At 36.1% G+C, this 21,731-nt stretch overlaps 2 protein-coding genes across 51 annotated transcripts in view; one reads left to right on the top strand and one right to left on the bottom strand.

The window, feature by feature from the left end:
• FBXO22 (F-box protein 22) overlaps positions 1 to 21,731 on the bottom strand; it is an 86,725-nt gene that overhangs the window by 28,524 nt on the left and 36,470 nt on the right. For all 9 annotated transcript variants that reach the window (XR_011526587.1, XR_011526589.1, XR_011526588.1 and 6 more), the window contains exon 7: positions 21,489 to 21,615. Coding sequence is in view for 3 of the 9 variants with exons in the window: in XM_070574088.1 (XP_070430189.1) it covers positions 21,510 to 21,615 (106 nt within the window). In the remaining 6 variants the exon portion in view is untranslated. The remainder of the gene's footprint in view (positions 1 to 21,488; positions 21,616 to 21,731) is intronic.
• The window catches only part of NRG4 (neuregulin 4), a 121,746-nt gene that overhangs the window by 98,083 nt on the left and 1,932 nt on the right, over positions 1 to 21,731 (top strand). For 21 of the 42 annotated variants that reach the window (XM_070574360.1, XM_070574252.1, XM_070574366.1 and 18 more), the window contains one exon: positions 5,417 to 5,814. In XM_070574360.1, coding sequence (XP_070430461.1) covers positions 5,417 to 5,457 — 41 coding nt within the window. In that variant the 3' untranslated portion in view covers positions 5,458 to 5,814. Of the gene's footprint in view, positions 1 to 5,416; positions 5,815 to 12,949; positions 14,339 to 14,440; positions 14,524 to 21,731 lie in introns of those variants that run through there. The other 21 variants (XR_011526700.1, XR_011526722.1, XR_011526730.1 and 18 more) reach the window with 3 other exon arrangements.

The raw sequence follows: 21,731 nt of genomic DNA, 5'->3' as shown, positions 1-21,731 counted from the left end.
GAGAAAGTCAAATACTGTATGATCTCGCTCATAAGTAGAAGGTAAAAACAATGACAAACACACACATATAGCATTGGAGATTGGATTGGTGGTTACCATAAGGGAAGGGGGAGGGCAAAAGAGGCGATTAGGCTCACATGTGAGGGGATGGACTATAATTAGTTTTTTGGCTGGTGAACATGATTTAATCTACACAGAATTTGAAATATATTATGATGTACATCCGAAAGCTATATAATGTTATAATCCAATGTTACTGCAATTAAAACTAACTAAATAAATAAATGAAAAGGAAATTAGAGGCCATCAGAAAAGGGACTGTCTTGTCCACAAGATCTTGAATACAAACCTCAGAATAACCACTAAACAAAAATTAGAACAGAGACACAAATAATAAATAAGGAGAAAATAAAGAAACACAACATAAAAAAGTATGTACCTCAATTGGTAGACCAAAATACACAGGACAAGAAACAAAGGAAATGCAGGAGAACCGGAAAATGCGCAATAAAATGGCACCATTAAGCCCTCATATATGGACAATCACCCTAAACGTAAATGGATTGAATTCTCCAATAAAAAGACACAGAGTGGCAAGATGGATTAAAGAACAGGACCCAACAATATGCTGTCTCCAGGAAACACATCTCAGCTCCAAAGAGAAACACAGGCTCAGAGTAAAGGGATGGAAGATGATACTCCATGCTCATGGCAAACAAAAGAAAGCTGGTGTCACAATACTCCTATCAGACAAAGTAGACATCAAGATAAGACAGGTAAAGAGAGACAAAGAGGGGCAGTATATAATGATCAAAGGGAGATTCCATCAAGAAGAAATAACACTTATAAATATCTATGCACCCAACACAGGAGCACCAAAGTGGATAAAGCAACTATTAACAAACCTAAAAGAAGACATTAATAATAACAGAATAATAGTAGGGGACCTCAACAGTCCACTCACATCAATGGATAGATCATCCAGACAGATAATCAACAAGGAAACAGTGGAATTAAATGAAAAGCTAGACCTGATGGATTTAATAGACATATATAGAACACTTTATCCAAAAACAGCAGAATACACATTCTTCTCAAGTGTGCATGGAACATTCTCAAGAATAGACCAGGGCTGGCCCGGTGGTTCACCAGTTAAGTGCGCACATTTGGCAGCCTGGGGTTTGCTGGTTCGGATCCCAGGTGCGAACATGGCACTGCTTGGCATGCCATGCTGTGTTAGGCGTCCCACATATAAAGTCGAGGAAGATGGGCATGGATGTTAGCCCAGGGCCAGTCTTCCTCAGCGAAAAGAGGAAGATTGGCAGCAGTTAGCTCGGGGCTAATCTTCCTCAAAAAAAAAAATAATAATGGACTATATGTTGTGAATCAAGGCAGGCCTCAATAAATTTAAGACTGAAATAATAACAAGCATCTTTTCTGATCACAATGCTATAAAGGTAGAAATTAATTACAGGAAAAAAGCTACAAAAGGACTAAGATGTGGAGACTAAACAACATGCTATTGAACAACCAATGGATCATTGAAGAAATTAAAGCAGAAATCAAAAAATATCTGGAGACAAATGAAAATGAAAACATACCATACACCTCATATGGGATGTAGTAAAAGCCATATTGAGAGGGAAATTCATCACAGTACAGGCTCACCTTAACAAACAAGAAAAATTCCAAATAAGCAATCTCAAACTACACCTAATTGAATTAGAAAAAGAAGAACAAACAAAGCCCAAAGTCAGCAGAACAAGAGAAATAATAAAAATCAGAGCAGAAATAAATACTATTGAAACAAACAAAAAAAGCAGTAGAAAGGATCAATGAAACAAAGAGCTGGTTCTTTGAGAAGATAAATAAAATTGACAAACCCCTAGCCAGAATTATAAAGAAAAAAAGAGAGAAAGCTCAGATAAATAAAATTAGAAATGAAAGAGGAGAAATAACAACAGATACCACAGAAATAGAACAGATTAAAGAATACTACAAAAGGCTATATGCCAACAAAATGGACAATCTAGTGGAAATGGATAAATTCTTAGACTTACAACCTTCCAAAGCTGAAGCAAGAAGAAATACAGAATCTGAATAGCCCAATCCCAAGTAAAGAGATTGAAACAGTAATCAAAAGCATCCCAAATAAAAGCCCACGACCAGATGGCTTCCCTGGGGAATTCTACCAAACTTTGAAAGAGGATTTAATACCTATCCTTCTCAAGCTATTCCAAATTAGGGAAGGTGGAATGCTTCCTAACACATTCTACAAGGCCAACATCACTCTAATACCAAAGCCTGATAAGGACAACACAAAAAATGAAAACTACAGGCCAATATCGCTGATGAACATACATGCAAAAATCCTCAACAAAGTATTGGCAATGTGAATTTAGCAATACATGAAAAAGATCATACATCATGATCAAGTGGGATTTATTCCAGGGTCACAGGATGGTTTAACATCCCCAAACCAATCATTGTGGTACAACACATTAGCAAAATGAGGAATAAAAACCACAGGATCATCTCAATAGGTGCAGAGAAAGCATTTGATAAGATCTAACAGCCATGTATGATAAGAACTCTTAACAAAATGGAGATAGAAGGAAATTACCTCAACATAATAAAGGCCATATATTACAAACCCACAGCCAATATCATACTCAATGGGGAAAAACTGAATGCCATCCCTCTCAGAACAGGAACAAGACAAGGATGCCCACTCTCACCACTCTTATTCAACATAGTACTGGAGGTTTTGGCCAGAGCAATTAGGCAAGAGAAAGGAACAAAAGGAATCCAAATAGGGAGTGAAGAAGTGAAACTCTCTTTGTTGGCAGACGACATGATCTTATATATAGAAAACCCTGAAGAATCCATCAGAAAACTATTAGAAATAATTAACAACTACAGTAAAGTTGCAGGTTACAAAATCAACGTACAAAAATAAGTAGCATTTCTGTACTCTAATAATGAACTTACACAAATAGCACTCAAGAATACAATTCCATTTACAATTGCAAAAAAATGAATAAAGTACCTAGGAATAAATTTAACTAAGGAGGCAAAGGACTTATACAATGAAAACTATAATACATTATTGAAAGAAATAGGTAATGACATAAAGAGATGGAAAGAGATTCCATGCACATGGATTGGAAGAATAAACATATTTAAAATGTCCGTACTACCCAAAGCAATCTACAGATTCAATGCAATCTCAATCAGAATCTCAATGACATTCTTCACAGAAATAGAGCAAAGAATCCTAAAATTCATATGGGGCAACCAAAGTCCCCGAATTGCTAGTGCAATACTGAGAAAAAAGAACATAGCTGGAAGCATCACAATCCCTGACTTCAAAATGTAGTATAAAGCCATAGTGATCAAAACAGCACAGTACTGGTACAATAACAAGCACACAGATCAGTGGAACAGAACTGAAAGCCCAGAAATAAAACCGCACATCTACAGACAGCTAATCTTCGACAAAGGTGCCAAGAACGTACAATGGAGAAAAGACAGTACCTTCCATAAATGGTGCTGGGAAAACTGGACAGCCAGATGCAAAAGATTGAAAGTAGACCATTATCTCACGTCATACACAAAAATAAACTCAAAATGGATCAAAGACTTGAAGGTAAGTCCTGAAACCATAAAACTCCTGGAAGATAATATAGGTAGTACACTCTTTGACATCGAACTTAAAAGGATCTTTTCAAATACCATGTTTTCTTAGACAAGGGAAACCAAATAAAAAATAAAGTGGGATTTAATCAGACTAAAGAGCTTCTACAAGGCAAAAGAAACTAGGATCAAAACCAAAGACAACCCACCAAGCGGGAGAAAATTTTTGCAAATCATATATCTGATAAGGGGTTAATCTCCATAATATATAAGGAAGTCACACAACTGAACAACAAAAAAACAAACAGCCTCATCCAAAAGTGGGCAGAGGATATGAACACACATTTTTCCAAAGAAGATAGACAGATGGCCAATAAACACATGAAAAGATGTTCAACATCACTAATCATCAGGGAAATGCAAATCAAAACTACACTAAGATACCATCTTATGCCTGTTAAAATGGCTATAATCAGTAAGTCTAAAAATAACAAATGTTGGAGAGGGTGTGGAGAGAAGAGAACCCTCATACACTGCTGCTGGGAATGCAAACTGGTGCAGCCACTTTGGGAAACAGCCAGACTGAGAAAGACAAACATCAAATAATTTCACTCATATGTGGAATATAAACAAGCACATGGGCAAAGAAAACAGTTCAGTGGTTACCAGGGGAAGGGGAGTGGGGGGTGGGCACAGAGGGTGAAGGGGAGCACTTATGTGGTGACAGACAAGAAAAAATGTACAACTGAAATTTCATGATGATGTAGACTATTATGAACTGAAATTATTTAAAAATGAAAAAAAAATTTTAAAAATCTACTCATAGGGGCAAGCCTGTGGCCAAATGGTTAAGTTCACATGCTCCGCTTCAGTGGCCTGGGGTGCACCAGTTCAGATTCTGGGTGTAGACCTACGCAGCACTCATCAAGCCATGCTGTTGTGGCATCCCACATAGAAGAACTAGAATGACCCACAACTAGGATATACAACTATGTTCTGTGGCTTCAGAGAGAGAGAAAAAAAAGATTGGCAACAGATGTTAGCTCAGGGCCAATCTTCCTCAGGGGAAAAAAAAAAAAACTACTCATAGAAAGATACTACTAAGAAAATCAAAAGTCAGCACTCAGACTGGTAGAAAATATTTACAATACATACATATGACAAAGAACTTACACCCAGAATATATATGTAAAAAAAAACTTTTGTAGGTCAATGAAAAAAAAGACAACCCAATTAAGAATAGATATGACACTTGAAGAGCAACTTCACAAAACAAAATTCTCTGGTCAATAATCACAGGGGAAGATGTTCAACATTTTTAGTCACCAGAGAAATGCAAATGAAAACCACAGTAAGACTTTGCTTCACACCCATTAGGATGACAACAATTAAAAAGACTGAAAATTCTAAATGTTGACAGTGATGTAGAACTACTGGACTTTCATTTATTGCTGGTGGCTGTGTAAAATGGTGCAGCCCTTTTGGAAAACTGTTTTGCAGTTTCTTACTTAAAGATAAGCATATACCTACCTTATGACCCAGTGTGGTAGGCAGAACAATATCACCCCCAATGATATCCATATCCTAGTCCCCAGAATCTGTAACTATATTACATTATATGACAAAAGGCACCTTGCAAAAGCGATTAAATTAAAGCCTTTCTAATTGAGAACTTATCCTGCATTATCCAGTGGGCTCAATGTAATCAGAAAAGTCCTTAAAAGTGGAAGGAGTAGGTCAGAGTGATGCACTGTGACAAAGATTCAACCCACTGTTATAGGCTTTGAAGACAGAAGAAAGCAAGCAGCTTCTAGAAGCTGAACAAAGTACAGAAGTGGATTCCCCCTTGCTGTGCACTGGACTGTGTCCCTCAACAGCTCACATGTTGAAGCCCTGACTCCCAATGTGACGATCTTTGGAGATGGGGCCTTTGGGAGGTAATTAGGGTGAGATGAGGTCATAAGAGTGGAGCCCTCATGAGGAGATCGTGTCCCTTAAAGAAGAGACACCAGAGAGCTCTCCCCACCTCCCCTCCCCACCCCCCAGGCCACTGTGAGCACCCAGTGAGAAGGTGGCCATCTGAAAGCCAGGAAGAAAACTCACACCAGAACCTGACTCTGCTGACGTTCTGATCTCAGATGCCAAAACTGAGAAAATAAATTTCTGTCGTTTAAGCCACCTAGTCTATGATATTTTGTTATGGCAGCCCGAGCTGACTAAGGCACCCCTAGCACCTCCAGAAAGGAACACAGCCCTGACAAGACTGTGATTTTAGCCCAGTAAGACCTGTGCCAGACTTCTGACCAACAGGAACTATAAAATAATGAATTTGTGTTTTCTTTAAGCCACTGGTTTGTGGTAATTTGTTTCAGCAGCAACAGAAAATGAATATACCCAGCAATTCCTCTTCTAGATATTTGCCCAAGAGAAATGAAAACAAAAAAAATCTACAAGAATACTTGTACATGAATGTTTATAGTAGCTTTATTCACAATAGTAAAAACCTAGAAATAATCCAACAGGGGGGTGAATAAAAAAATCGTGGTATATTCCTACAATGGAATACTGTTGAACAATTAAAAAGTTATTGAGATATGCAGCAACATATATGAATCTCAAAAACATTATGTTTACTGAGTGACAGAAACCAGCAACAAATGAGTACATAATGTATGATACCATTTATATGGTGTTCAAGAAGGGGAAAAACTAATTTATGGTGCTGGAAATTGGAATGGTGGTTGCCTGTCGGGGCTGGGCACAAGGGGATTTTCTGGAGTGGACAGACTTTACATTTTGATTAATGTATTGGTTACATAGGAATAAAAATTCATCAAAAAAAAACCTGTTAGAACTGGGGCCAGCCATGTGGTGTAATGGTTAAGTTCAACATGCTCCACTTCAGTGGCCCAGGTTCATGGGTTCAGATTCCAGGCACAGACCTACACCACTCATCAGCCATGCTGTGACAGCAACCCACATATAACATAGAGGAAGACTGGCACCGATGTTAGCTCAGGGCTGATCTTCCTCAGCAAAAACAAACAAACAAAAAAACTGTTAGAACTAACAAATGAATTCAGTTAAGTTGCTGGATACAAAAATCAGCGTATAAAAATTGGTTGCCGTCCTTTACACCAATAGTGACCTATCCAAAAAGGAAATCAAGAAAATAATCCTATTATGATAGCATCAAAATGAATAAAATACTTAGGAATAAATTTAACCAAGGCAGTGAAAGACCTGTACACTGAAAACTATAAAACAGTGATGGAAGAAATCAAAGAAGACACAAAAATGGAAAATATTCCATGTTCATGGATTGGAAAAATTAATCTTGTTGAAATACCCATACTGCCCAAAGTGATATACAGATTTAATGCAATTACTATCGAAATTCCAATGGTATTTTTCACAGAAATAGGAAAAACAGTGCTAAAATTTGTGTGGAAACATAAAAGACCCTGAATGTCCAAAACAATCTTGATAAAGATGAGGAAAGTTGGAGGCATCACACTTCCCTGTTTCAAATTATATTACAAAGCTATAGTAATCAAAACAGCGTGGTAATGGCATAAAAACAGACACACAGACCAATGGAATAGAATTGAGAGCCCAGGAAAAAACCCAAACATGTAGAATCAATGAATTTTTGAAAAGGGTGCCAAGAATACACAAAGGATAGTCTCTTCAATAAATGGTGTTGGGAAAACTGGATATCCACATACAAAAGAATGAAATTGGGCCTACTATTTTACACCATACACAAATATAAATTCAAAATGGATTAGAGACTTAAATGTAAGACCTGAAACTGTAAAACTCCTGGAAGAAAACATAGGGAAAAAGCTCCTTGGCATTGGCAATGATTTTTTGGGTATGACACCAAAAGCTTAGGCAACAAAAGCGAAAATAAATAAGAGGCACAACATCGAATTAAAAAGCTTATGTGCAGTAAAGGGGCACACTTATATGGTATATGACAAATATTAATGTACAACTGAAATTTCACAATGCTATAAGCTCTTATGACCACAATTTTAAAAAAAAGTGTTCTGAAGGCAAATAATATCAAAGACAAAAAATAATTTGACTACCAAAAAAAAAAAAGCTTCTGTGCAGCAAAGGAGACAATCAACAAAAATGAGAACATAACCTAAGGAATGGAATAAAATATTTGCAAACTGTATATTGGATAAGGGGTTAAAACTCAAAACATATAAGGAACTCATACAACTCAATAGCAAAAAACCAACCAACCCAATTTAAAAATGGGCCCCTCCAATATGCTAAGCCCATTTTCTCCTTCAGTTCTCAGGAAAATGTATATGGAATGCCTTTTGCCCCTATAATTATAGACACATGAAATATTAAAATAACTTTATGTAGTAATCAAACATAGGATTTTAAGTGTAGGTTTTCTTATGAGTTAATCACAGGTGGGTTGTTTTTTTTTTTTAACGTTAAGAGGTTTAAATGAGATTCCTCTCTCTCCTTACTGAATGTCATTGAACTAATTGCATCTTAATACACAGCCAAAGAAGGAGACAAAAAATTTTTTCAGTTAATCCGGAAATTAGCTTTTTCCTTTGTGTGACCAAAAAAAAAGAAGAGTAAAGGACTGGAATGGACATTTTTCCAAAGAAGACATACAAATGGCCAACAGGTATATGAATGGTGCTCAACATCACTAATCAGGGAAATGCCAATCAAAATTATTAGATATTACCTTACACCTATTAGGATGGAGAATTGTAAAAAAGATATGTGTTGGTGAGGCTATGGAGAAAGAGGAACCCTTGTATACTGTTGGTGGGAATGTAGACTGGTTCAGCCATTATGGAAAAAATTATGGAGGTTCCTCACAAAATTAAGACTACCAATCCCTCTTGTAGGTATATAGCCAGAGGAAATTAAATCACCTCAAAGAGATAGTGGCGTTCCCCTGTTCATTGCAGCATTATTCACAAAAGTCAAGATATGAAAACAACCTAAGTATCCATTAACAGATGAATGGATAAAGAAATGATGGTATTCACACACACACACACACACACACACACACACACACACACACACAAACACAGGACTATTTTTCAGCATTTAAAAAGGGATATCCTGCCATCTGCAACATCATGGATGGACCTGGAGGACATTGTGCTGAATGAAATAAGCCAGACACAGAAAGAAAAATACTGCATGGTCTCACTGCATAGGAGCAGAGAGTATAAGAATGGTGGTTTAGGGGTGAAGAGGTGGGGGAAATGGGGAGATGTTGATCAAAGAGTACAAAGTTGCAGTTATGTAGGATGAATAAGTTGAGAAATCTAATGTACAACATGACTATAGTTAATAACACTGTACTGTATATTGGAAATTTGCTAAGGCATAGATTGCAGGTGATCTGACCACAAAAAAATAAAATGGTAACTATGTGAGGAGATGGATATGTTGGTTAGCTTGACTGCAATAATCATTTTCCTATGTGTATGTATATCAAAACATCATGCTGTATACCTTAAATATATTCAATTTTTATTAAAAATAAATATAATAAAGTCAGAGGTAAATTAAAGAGAAAATTAGCAACCTGCAAAGAAGCAGGAAATGTGTTCAAAAATGAGAAAAATTAATAAATGGAAACTGATCCAAAAGTCTTGCAAATCGTAGACTTGTCAGGCAAACACATTAAACAATTATTATAAACATATCCCATGTATTCAAAAGTTGAGACATGAAAGATCTATCTGTTAAAAATAAAAGAATCAAATTGAACTTCCAAAGATGAAAATTAGTGTATGAAATGAAAAACACTGGATGGTATTAACATCAGATTGCACACTATAAAAGAAAAGATTGGTGGACTTGAAGATACAGCAGTAGAAACTATGGAAAAAAAAAAAACACCAAAATATTTTGCAATGCAAAGTGCATCATGATGTGATGCTATGCAACAACTTCAAATGGCATAATATAGGGTTAAATAGAATCTCTGAAAGATATAAGAGACAGGAGGGGACAGATAAAATATTTGACAAAAGATGTGAAAGCCCTATCCACTGAAAATATAAAATATTGCTGAGAGAAATGAAAGGAAGGGCTAAATAAACTGACGATATACTGTGTTCAGGTTTGTAAAACTCAATATTGTTAAGATGTCAGTTCTCCTCAAATTGACCTAAACATTCAACTATCCCAATCACAATCCAACAGCTGTTTTTGTAAAAGTCGATAAGCTAATTCTAAAATTTCTATGGAAATGCAGAGGACCTAGAATAGCAAAAACAATTTTGAAAAAGAACAAAGTGGGAGGTTTCATACTATCTGATTTCACGTCTTACTATAAAGCTACAGTAATCAAGACATTGTGGTATTGGCATCAAGATAAACGTACGGGTCTAGCAATAGACCCACAAGTGATTTTCAATAAAAGGGCCAAGGCAATTCAATATGGAAAGGATCGTCTTCAACAAATGATGCTTGGACAGTTGGATATCCATGTGCAAAAAGATGAATTTAGACCCCTACTGTACAGAAAAATAACTCAAAATGGATCTAAATGTAAGAGCTAAAACTCTTATAAGAAAACTTAGGAGAAAGTCTTTGTGACATTTGATTAAGCAAAGATTTTTAGCTATGATATGAAAAGCACATATGACAAAAGAAAAAAAATGATAAACTGGACTTCATCCAAATTAAACACTATAGTGCTTCAAAAGACACCATCATAATAATCAAAAGACAAGCCACTAACTGGGAGAAAGTACTTGTAAATCATATGTCTAAGAAATGATTTGTATCCAGAATATGTAAACAATTCTTTCAACTCAATTATACAAAGACAACCCAATTAAGATTGGGACAAAATATTTAAATAGACATTTTACCAAAGAAAATATAAAAATGGCTAATAAACACATGAAAAGATACTTGACATCATTAGTCATTAGGGAGCTGGAAGTTAAAACCACATTGAGATACCACTTAACCCCTAACACTGCTATGATAAAAATGTTACCAAGTGGTGAGGATCTGGGGAAATGACTATGTTGCTGATGGGAATGTAAAATGGTATAGCCACTTTGGAAAACAGTTTGGCAGTTTCTTAAAGAGTTAAACATAAATATATCACCTAGCAATCTCATCCCTAGATAACTATCCAAAATAAATGAAAATATATATTCACACAAAGACTTGAAGATGAATGTTCATAGTGGCATTATTCATAATAACCAAAAAGTGGAAATAATCCAAATGTCCATCAGCTAGTCAGTAAATAAAATACGGTATATCCATGAAATAGAATACTATTAAGCTATAAAAAGGAACAAAGTACTGATACATGCTATATAACATGCATAAATCTCCATTATGCTAAGTGATATGAGCCACAAAAGACCACAAATTGTATGCTTACATTTATATTAAGGTAGATGCTACAACATGGATGAACCTTGAAGATATGCAAATGGGCATGAGAAATATTCTTAGGGTCATAGAATTATTCTACAAGCAGATCGTGTTGGTTACAGAACTCTGTAAATTACTAAAATTTGTTGAATTGTATACTTTAAAAAAGTCAATTTATAAGATGTAAATTATACCTCAGTAAAGTCATTTTAAAAAGCCAGTCAGTTTTTCATCAATTGGTGCTGGGAAAACTGGATACTGAGATGCAAAAGAATGAAGTTGGACCCTTACCTTGCACTATATACAAAAATTAACTCAAAATGGATCAAAGACCTAAACATATAAGAGCTGAACTGTAAAGCACTAAAAGAAAACAGGGGAAAAACTTCATGAAATTGGATGTGGCAATGATTTCTTGGATATGACACCAAAGACACAGGCAACAAAAGAAAAATTAGATAAATTGGACTTGATCAAAATTAAAATCTTTTATGCACCTAAGGACACAATCAACAAAGTAAAAAGACAAAGCACAGAATGGGAGAAAATATTTACAAATCACATGCCTGATAAGGGATTAACATCCAGAATATATAAATAAGTCCTAAAATGCAACAACAAATAACAACCCAACTTAAAAATGGACAAAGGACTTGAATAGACATTTCTCCAAAGATATACAGATGGCCAACAAGCACATGAAAAGATCTTCAACATCACTAATCATTGGGGAAACGCAAATCAAAACCACAATGAGAGACCATTTCACACCCATTAGGACGGCTATTATTAATAAAACAAAACAAAATAGAAAACAGGTGTTGGCAAGGATGTGGAGAAATTGAAACTTTTGTGCATTGTTGGTGAGAATGTAAAATGGTCTAGCCATACAGGAAAACAATGTCAGTGCCTCAAAAAATTAAACATAGAATTACCATATGATCCACCAATTCCACTTCTGGGTATATACACAAAAGAATTGAAAGTAGGGACTCAAATAATATTTGTACACTAATGTTCATAGGATCCTGCATTATTCACAATAGCCAAAAGGTGGAAATCACCCAAATGTCCATTGATGAATGAACTGGTAAACACAATGTAGTATAAAGATACAATGGAATATTATTTAGCCTTGAAAAGGAATGAAATTCTGATATATGCTACACTGTGGATCAATATTTAAGACATTATGCTAAGTGAAATAAGCCAAATACACAATAAAAGTATGATTCCATTTTTTGAGATATCTAGAATAATCAAATTCATAGAGACAGAAAGTAAGATGGTGGTTACTAGATGCTGAGAGTAGGAGAATGGGGAATTAATATTTAATGAATACTGAGTTTCGGTATGGGATGATGAAAAAGTTCCAGAGATGGATAGTGGTGATGTTTACACAACACCGTGGATGTACTGCTCCTGAACTGTACAGTTAAAAAGGGTAAATTTTGTTATGTATATTTCACAATAAAGAGTCAGACTGAAAGAGGAGATATTATTAAATGATGCTGTTGGATAATGTATTTTAATATGCTCAAAAATTGATTTTGAGTTATCAAGAGATTGAGATATGTTTCTGTACTTTATAATTAAGTGAAATTAAGTATTTTAACAGTTACAAGTTTGTTGATCTTTACCATATTTGTAATGATAACGTCTGGAACCACATTCGTTTGTAAAATGCTTTGATGGTAAAATAACCAATTGAGAAGTTCTCAGAGAACTGAACATTTATTATTGATCATGGTGTTAACTGGAAAGATTAACACAGATAAAGTCAAATCTGACAGGAAGAATGTGAATGGTCACCTGCCTAAGGCTTTGAATGCACAAGTACCTATGCTTGTAATTTACCAACGGCATCTCTCCCTAAAAGGTTTGCTTCTTGATTTTTTTTCAGAATGTTCAATGGGATGGTAAAAAACTCAATTCTTTTTTAGAAACCACACACACATAAAACAACAAATTGACCTCTTTCTGTCTATAAAGACACATTGTAATAAAATGAAAAGTACTTTAAAGCCTTTCCACACAGAGCTACTCTGCTTTAATTGGGAAAAGTTTTGGAACGTAAGTATTAAATTGCTACTTTTTTTAATGGAGGGAAAAAAGATGTCAAAACAAAGGGTAAAAATCTGGCTATGGTATTGGGCATACACAAAATTAGCTCACTGACCACTTATCTTTTCAAAGTCAAACAATCTCAGTCAATAATTGTGAGGTCACAACTATAAGGAAACAAGAGAAATGCCTTTTACCACATGTGACAAGATCTGTGTCGTGACAATAAAGTTGATTATGGGGACTAGGACTTGCTTAATGATATTAGCTCCTATTTATATTATGCAAATCACTGCATATTTAATTATGAAAATCACCACATTCTATTTTAAAAATTACTAATAACCTATCTTCACCAAGAAACTCCCTTTGCCACCACACCAATAAAGATTTATTCAGTTTACCAGCTACCCTGTGATAGGTTTGTTCAGGTCACCTAATGTGCCTCTAGAATATAGACCTCCCTAGGCAATCTTCCCCATTTGTTCATTAAGTAAACCCACAGCCTAAGTCCTAGCATACATTTAGGTTGTAATTATGTATCATCTCTATTGCAATAATGCCCTAGTTCTGAAAGTACAACTCTTCAAATGGAAAGAAAGCAATGTATCATGAATGTCAGATGCCTGTATGTGCCAGGCACTGTGGTCGCTATTTCATATATGTTAACTCATACAAGTCAACACCTGTTGTGAGGCAGGTGCTATTAGTCTCACTCTACAAGAGAAAATGTGAGGCTCAGAGAGGTTAAGGTCAAGATCACACATCTAGAAGGTGGTAAGACAAGGTAAGTCTAGCTCCCAAACCCCCATGTTTTTCATACTGTACTTATGCTTCCACTGATATGGGTGACAGTCTCAGGGCTCACTGGCTTTAGGGGGAGTTTTTGCCCCTATACTAAACAGCCCTAGCCAGCCACAGGTTCTTTTAGTCCTTGTGTTTGACACTTTCTTCTGTTATCTCGCCATCAGTTATTCTCATTGCTGTTAGTGTGACTCTCTGGCAGTCTTTTCCCCATACCCACTTTTTTATCATTTGTACTATCTTTAAAAAAAACTCACCAAGCTTGTTAGAACTTTGGATAACAGAGAAAATAGGCTGTGAGGACACTTACTTGAGACCTGACACAACTCTTCTGTGTTCTGATGAGCATTGGAGGGCAGAGTGCTGGCTTGTTTGCGTGTTCTGGGCTATCTCACCTCAACTCTTCACATCACAAACAGAAGGGGTAGGTTTATATATGTGAATAAGGCAAGAAATACGTGTTGGTGGGTGTGCATATAAACAAAAATTGAGATGGAGAAAACATCTTAATTCTTATTTTCCATAGGTCATGGAGAACACTGAGGAAATATCAAAGTGAACCAAATCATTGCTTCTTTGTTACAAAGGCAGAAAATGAAACACCATAAGGTAAAAGATTTAATCTCTCTTTCTTCCCTAAAGACTTAAGTTGTCATACCATGAAACACAGTCTGTTCTGCTGCAAGGTATGTGTGTTTCTGTAATGTATATTATTGACTCATATGCAATTGGTAAATAGGGGAATGATATCAGTCCTATGTGGAAGTTGCATTGGTTCAGACATTTTTCCCAGTAAGCTAATATGTTGAAGCAGTCAGAGGCAAACTTTCTGACAACTAAAGAGGAACTCTTAGCAATATATGAAGAGCCTAAGAAAAAAGATGAAAATCCTTCAAGTGCAAGGAGTGGCGCATTTAGTGCCTTCAAAAACCTCCTAACTTTTCGCTATGTTAAGCTGTCTGGGAAGCTGCGAGTACAGGTAGGCTGTGAAGACATTTCATCTGGTGATTAAGAAAAAAGCATTGATTAATGAAGAAGGCTACCTCTAGATCATATGTTTAGTATTGATGAAAATGGTTTCAATTAGAAGTGATTGATTTCAAGGATCTATATCTGAAAGGAAGAAACACAAGCCCAAAAGTTTAAGGCTGCAAAAGATGGACCAACTAATTCTCTGTGCAGATACTAGGGGAAATTTAGGATTATTGTTTTTGTTACTGCTCAGATTACAAAGTTCCAAATCTATTTTCCCCATAAGCCTTTTCTTTTTTAGGGCATGATTTTGCAGAATGTGAGGTTTTCATCTTATTAGGGGCAATATGAAGAATTCATTAGGCTAGAACAATTTCTTCAGACAGATTTTTCCAACTGTGAAGTTACCCTGAAACATAATAGAAAGCGATAATGACCTTCAGGAGGCAGGAAAATAAACAGTTCTGGAGTAGTTTGGAACAATGGGTGTTCCGAACACCAAAGGTCTGGGGCTGGCAAATAGTTGAGGCAGAGGAGCAAGCACTGACTGAATGAATCTAACGGTCCTCCTGTGAACCGTTTCCCCTTTAAGACAATTTCTCCACATCCTCACCAACATTTAGTGTTTTCTTCTCTTTTTTCTTCTTCTTCTCCCCAAAGCCCCCCAGTACATAGTTGTATATTCTAGTTGTAGGTCCTTCTAGTTCTGCTGTGTGGGTCACTGCCTCAGCATGGCTTGATGAGCGGTGCTAGGTCCACGCCCAGGATCCGAACCAGTGAAACCCTGGGCCACTGAAGTAAAGCACATGAACTTAACCACTCAGGCACGGGGCCAGCCGCATTTATTGTTTTCTGTTTGTTTTTTGTTTTTTTGCAATAGCCATCCTAATGGGTGTGAAGTGATATCTCATTGTGGCTTTGATTTGCATTTCTCTAATGATAGTGAGGTTGAACATCTTTTCATGTGCTTATTGGCTATCTGTATGTCTTCTTTGGATACCTGTCTATTCAAGTCTTTGCCTATTTCTTAATTGGGTTGTCCTTTGTTGTTGTTGTATTTTAGGAGCTCTTTATATATTCTAGATGTTAATTCTTTATCAGGTATGTGATTTACAAATATTTTCTCCCATTTAGTGGGTTTTCTTAACTCTGTTGATAGTGTCCTTCCATGCATAAAAGTTTTAAATTTTGATGAAGTCCAATTTGTCTATTTTTTCTTCTTTTGATGCCTGTGACTTTGGTGTCATATCCAAGAAATCATTGCCAAATCTGGTGTCCTGAAGCTTTCCCTGTTTTCTTCTAAGAGTTTGTATAGTTTTAGGTCTCACATTTAGGTCTTTGATCCATTTTGAGTTAATTTTTGTATATGGTATTAGGTAAGAGTCCAATTTCATTCTTTTTTGCATGTTGCCATCCAGTTTTCCCAACACTATTTGTTGAAAAGATGTCCTTTTCTCATTAAATGGTCTTGGCACACTTCCCTAAAATCACCTGACCATATATGTGAGGATTTATTTCTAGATTCTATATTCTGTTGTACTGGTTTATATGTCTGTCTGTATTTCAGTACCACACTATTTTGATTACTGTAGCTTTGCAGTAAATTTTGAAATCTGGAAGTGTGAGCCTTCCAACTTTGGTCTTCTTTTTCAAGACTGTTTTGGCTATTTGGGGTCTCTAGACTTTCCATTGAATTTTAGGATGTATTTTTCTGTTTCTGTAAAAAGATGCCATTGAAATTGTGAAATGGATTACATTGAATCTGTAGATCACTTTGGATAGTACTGACATTGCACCAATATTAAGTCCTCTAATCCATGAACATGGGATGTCTTTCCATTTATCAGTCCCATCTTTAGTTTCTTTCAGCAATGTTTAGTTTTCACTGTACAAGTCTTTCACCTCCTTAAGCTAATTCCTAAGTATTTTATTGTTTTTGATGCTATTGTAAAGAGAATTATCTTAATTTCTGTTCCAGATTGTTCATTATTAGTGTATAGAAAGGCAACTGATTTTGTACATCACTTTTGTATCCTTAAACTTTGCTGAATTTGTTTATCCTAACAGGTTTTTGTGTGTGGGACTATTAGTGTTTTTTACATATAAGATCAAGTACTCTGCTAACAGAGATAATTTTACTTCTTCCTTTCCAATTTCAGTATCTTTTTCTTGACTAATTGCTCTGCCTAGAACTTCCAATACTGTGTTGAATAGAAGTAGAAAATCTAGCATCCTTGTCTTATTCCTCCTCTTCGAGGAAAAGCATTCAGTTTTTCTCCATTGAGTCTGATGTTAGCTATGAGATTTTCTTATGTGGCCTTTATTATGTTGAGGTAGTTTCCTTCTATTCCTAGTGCTGTTTTTACCATAAAAGGCTCTTGAGTCCTGTCACATTCTTTTTCTGCATCAATTGATTCATCATGTGGGTTTTTCCCCCTTCGTTCTGTTAATGTAACATATTATATTGATTGATTTTTATCTGTTGAACCATGCTTGCATTGCAGGAATAAATCCACTTGTTCAAAGTTTATAAAACTTTTATTATGCTGTTGAATTCAGTTTGCTAATTTTTTTAGGATTTTTGCATCAATTTTCATCAGGGATATTGGTCTGTAGCTTTTTTTTTTTTCTTTTCTTGTGTTATCGTCTGGCTTTGGTATCAGGGCAATGCTGGCTTTTTGGAATGACTAAGTATTCCCTCCTCTTGAATTTTTTGGAAAACTTTGAGAAGGATTGGTCTTATTTCTTTTTTAAATATTTGGTAGAATTCACTGCTGAAGCTATCAGTTGCAAGGTTTTTCTTTGTTGGGAGGTTTTTGATTACTGATTCAATCTCCTTTCTAGTAATAGGCCTATGTAGATTTTTTTATTTCTTCATGATTCATTCTTGGTAAGGTTTTGTGTTTCTAGGAATATATCCATTTCATCTAGGTTATACAATTTGTTGGCATACAACTGTTCATAATACTGTTATAATCTTTTTTATTTCTATAGAATCATTAGTAACATCCCCACTTTTATATCTGCGTTTTGTAAGTGGAGTCTTCTCTTTTTCCTGGTCTAGCTAAAGGTTTGTCTACCTTGTTAATCTTTTCAAAGAACTAGCTTTTGGTTTGAGATTTTCTATTGCTTTTCTTTCTTCTATTTTGCTTAGCTTAGCTCTCATCTTCCTTCTACTAGCTTTGGGTGGGTTTAGTTCATTCTTCTTTTTCTAGTTCCTTAAGTTAACAGAATGTTGATTTCAGATTTTTTTCCTAAGGTAAGTACTTAAAGTTATAAATTTCTGTCTTAGCACTGCTTTCATCACATTTCCTAAGTTTGGGTATGTTGTGTTTTGCTTAATATACTTTCAGGGTCTGTTACTAGATGTGTAAATGTTTATAACTGTTAGATCTTTAATGTATTAAACCTTTTAATATATAATTCCTTCTTTGTCTCTTGTAACCTTTGTGGACTTAAAGTCTATTTTGTCTGAAAATAGGATAGCCACCCCTGCTCTCTTTTGGTTGCTATTTGCATGGAATATCTTAATCTTTTTTACTTTTAACCTATCTGTGTCTTTGGATCTGAAATCAGTCTCTTGTAGACAGCATATAGTTAGGTCATGTTTTTAAATCCACTTCATCAGTCTCTATTGATTGGAGTTTAACCCATTTACATTTAAAGTAATTACTGATAAGGAGGGACTTGTGTCATTTTGCTGTTTGTTTCCTATATGCCTTATAGCTTTTTGTACCTCATTTTCTGCATTAGTGTCTTTTGCGTTTAGTTGATTTTTTTGTAATGAAACATTTTAATTCCATTTAACATCCTAAAGTAACAACACTCTAATTTGAATTTTCACCAGCTTAACGTCAATAGTGTATAAAAACTTTGCTCTTATATAATTCTGTATTTACTTCTTCAGCCATTAATATCACAAAATTACATCTTTAAGAATTGTCTGAAAACATAGACCAATAACTTTTATACATTAGTCTCTTAAATAATGTGGAAAACGAAAAGTCGAGTTACCAATCAAAGTTAGAATACTGGCTTTTATAATCACCTATGTATAACTTTACTGGAGATCTTTATTTCTTCACATGGCTTTGCATTCCGATTGTCCTTTCATTTCAACCTGAAGAACTCCCTTTAGCATTTCTTGCAGGGCAGATCTAGTGGAATCAGTCTCCTTCAGCTTTTGCTTATCTGGTGATGTTTTAATTTCTCCCTTGTTTCTGAAGTTTTTCCAGATGTAAGATTTTTGGTTGAGTTTTTTTCTTTTAGCACTTTGAATATATCAAACCACTGCCTTCTGACTTCCAAGGTTTCTGGAGAGAAATCTGATACAGTAGTCCCCCCTCATCCACAGTTTCAGTTACCCACAGTCAACTACGGTCCAAAAATATTACATGGAAAATTCCAGAAATAAACAATTTCTAAGTTTTAAGTTTTGTGCTGTTCTGAGTGAATAGCATGATGAAATTTCATGCTGTCATGCCCAGGATGTGAATCATCCCTTTGTGTGGCATATCCATGCTGTGAATGTGACCTGCCCTTCAGTCACTTAGTAGCCATCTTGGTTATCAGATCATCTGTCATGGTATCACAGAGCTTGTGTTCAAGTAACTCTTATTTAATAATGGCCCCAAAGCACAAGGGTAGTGATGCTGGCATTTCAGATATGCCAAAGAGAAGCCAGCCATAAAGTGCTTCCTTTAGGGGCTGGTCCTGTGGCTGAGTGGTTAAGTTCACGCACTCCGCTTCAGTGGCCCAGGGTTTCACCTGCTCGGGTCCTGGACGCAGACACGGCACTGCTCATCAGGCCATGCTGAGGCAGCATCCCACATAGCACAACCAGAGGCACTCACAGCTAGAATATACAACTATGTACCGGGGGGGCTTTGGGGAGAAGAATAAAGAAAAAAAAAAAAAGATTGGCAAGAGTTGTTAGCTCAGGAGCCAATCTAAAAATAAAAAAAGTGGTTCCTTTAAGTGAAAAGGTGAAATTTCTCAATAAGGTAAGAAAAAAATCATATGCTGAGGTTGCAAAGACCTACAGTTACTTTTAGTACAGTATATTGTTATAATTGTTCTATTTTATTGTTGTTCATCTCATACTGTGCCTAATTTGTAAAGTAAAAACATAATATATAGGGCTCAGTACTATCTGTGGTGTCAGGCATCCATTGGGGATCTTGGAATGTATCCCCTACAGATAAGGGAAGACTACTGTAATCTATGTAATGAGTCTCTTCATTCTTGCTGCTTTCAAGATTCTCTCTCTTTAGCTTTGGATAGTTTGATTACAATGTGTCTTGATGTGCGTCTTTGACTTCACCCTCTTTGGAATTCACTGAGCTTCTTGATAGGTACATTAATGTCTTGAATCAAATTTGGCAAGCTTCTTGCCGTTATTTCTTCAAATAATCTCTATGCAGCTTTCTCTTCTTTCTGGGACTCCCGTAACATGCTCCCTGTTCAATTTGATGATGTCTTACAAGTCCCTTAGGTTCTGTTTACTATTTTTCTCCTCCTCAGACACAGTAATTTCAACTGTCTGGTCTTCAGGTTTGCTGATGAGTTCTTTTGCCTGCTCAAATCTGCTGTTGAACCCCTCTAGTAAATATTTTATTACTGTACCTTTTTGCTGCAGAATTTGGTTCCTTTTTATATTTCTCTTTGTTGATGTTCTCATTTTATACATCATTTTCCTGATTCCCTTTAGTTCTCTGGGCATATTTCAAAGTCTTTTTCTAAGTCCAATGTGTGGGCTTCCTCAGGGCCACTTTCTGTTCCTTTGAATAGGCCTTGTTTCCACTTCTTTGTATGCTTTGCAATTTTTTTCTTGTCAAAAATTGGGCATTTCACTTTATAATATAGTAATTCTGGCTATAAGATTCTTCCCTATCCCCAGGGTTCACCACTTTTTTTTGATTGCTGAAGGCTGCTGCCCATCTGTTTTGAGACTTTTCCAAACTATTTTTACAAAGTCTGTTCCTTGTTGTGTGATCACTGAAGTCTGTTACTTTTCTCTGATGTCCAGCTGTTTTGACAGAGATTTCCTTGAACACCAGTTCTCCTTGTCTTTGCAGATTAGCTGGGTGCTAGGACACTCCTGCAGTTCTTTAGCTAGGCTTGCTCCAAGCCTAGGGATCAGACCAAGGTGAAAGCTTAAGGTCTTAGATCTTTTCTGAGTATGTGTTTTGCCTGGGCATGCATGTGGCATTCTAAATCCACCCCCATATACAGGTGCTTTTCAATGTCCAATTTCCTAAAAATCTCACCCCTGCTTCTCCTTTGGGCCTTACAGGGTATATCTTATCTCTTGCCCTAGGTGTCTGAGTCTGTAGTTACCTTGCACCTTTACAAGCAGTGCCCACCACTATTCCTGATTTACAAGTTATGCAAAACAAAGATGAGCACCTTGAGTCAGTCTTTCAGGTACCCCCCCCCCCCCACAGAGAACAGAAAAGACATACACAAGAATTTGCAAATAAAGTCTATTCTGCCTCCTCTGGTTTGAGAGGGAACTGAGAACCAAGCTTCTGCCACTTCAAGAATAAGACTGCCACTGCATTGGGGCAAGGATGAGTAAAAACATCATAAATCTCTCCTACCGTTCTGAAGATGGTTTTTCTTCACTGGGCACTGTCTTGGTTGCTGTAAACCTTTGACTGCTTTCCAGAGCTCCAATAAAGTTGGTTCATCCAGTTGCTGGTTTTCTTTTTTTTTCCTCCAATGTTTCTGTGGGGGAACAAGAGCTTTGGAGAGTCCTAGTCCACCATTTTGCTGGTGTCAACTCAGGTCAGCTGTTGTATTCCTATCTGCAATTCTAGTGTCATGACAAAGCTTTGAACAGA

The sequence above is a fragment of the Equus przewalskii genome, chromosome 1 (genome assembly GCF_037783145.1).
Source record: "Equus przewalskii isolate Varuska chromosome 1, EquPr2, whole genome shotgun sequence".
In the NCBI taxonomy this organism is placed as follows: Eukaryota; Metazoa; Chordata; class Mammalia; order Perissodactyla; family Equidae; genus Equus; species Equus przewalskii.
Note: the sequence above shows the minus strand (reverse complement) of the source record. Positions and strands in the feature narration are given on the sequence as shown.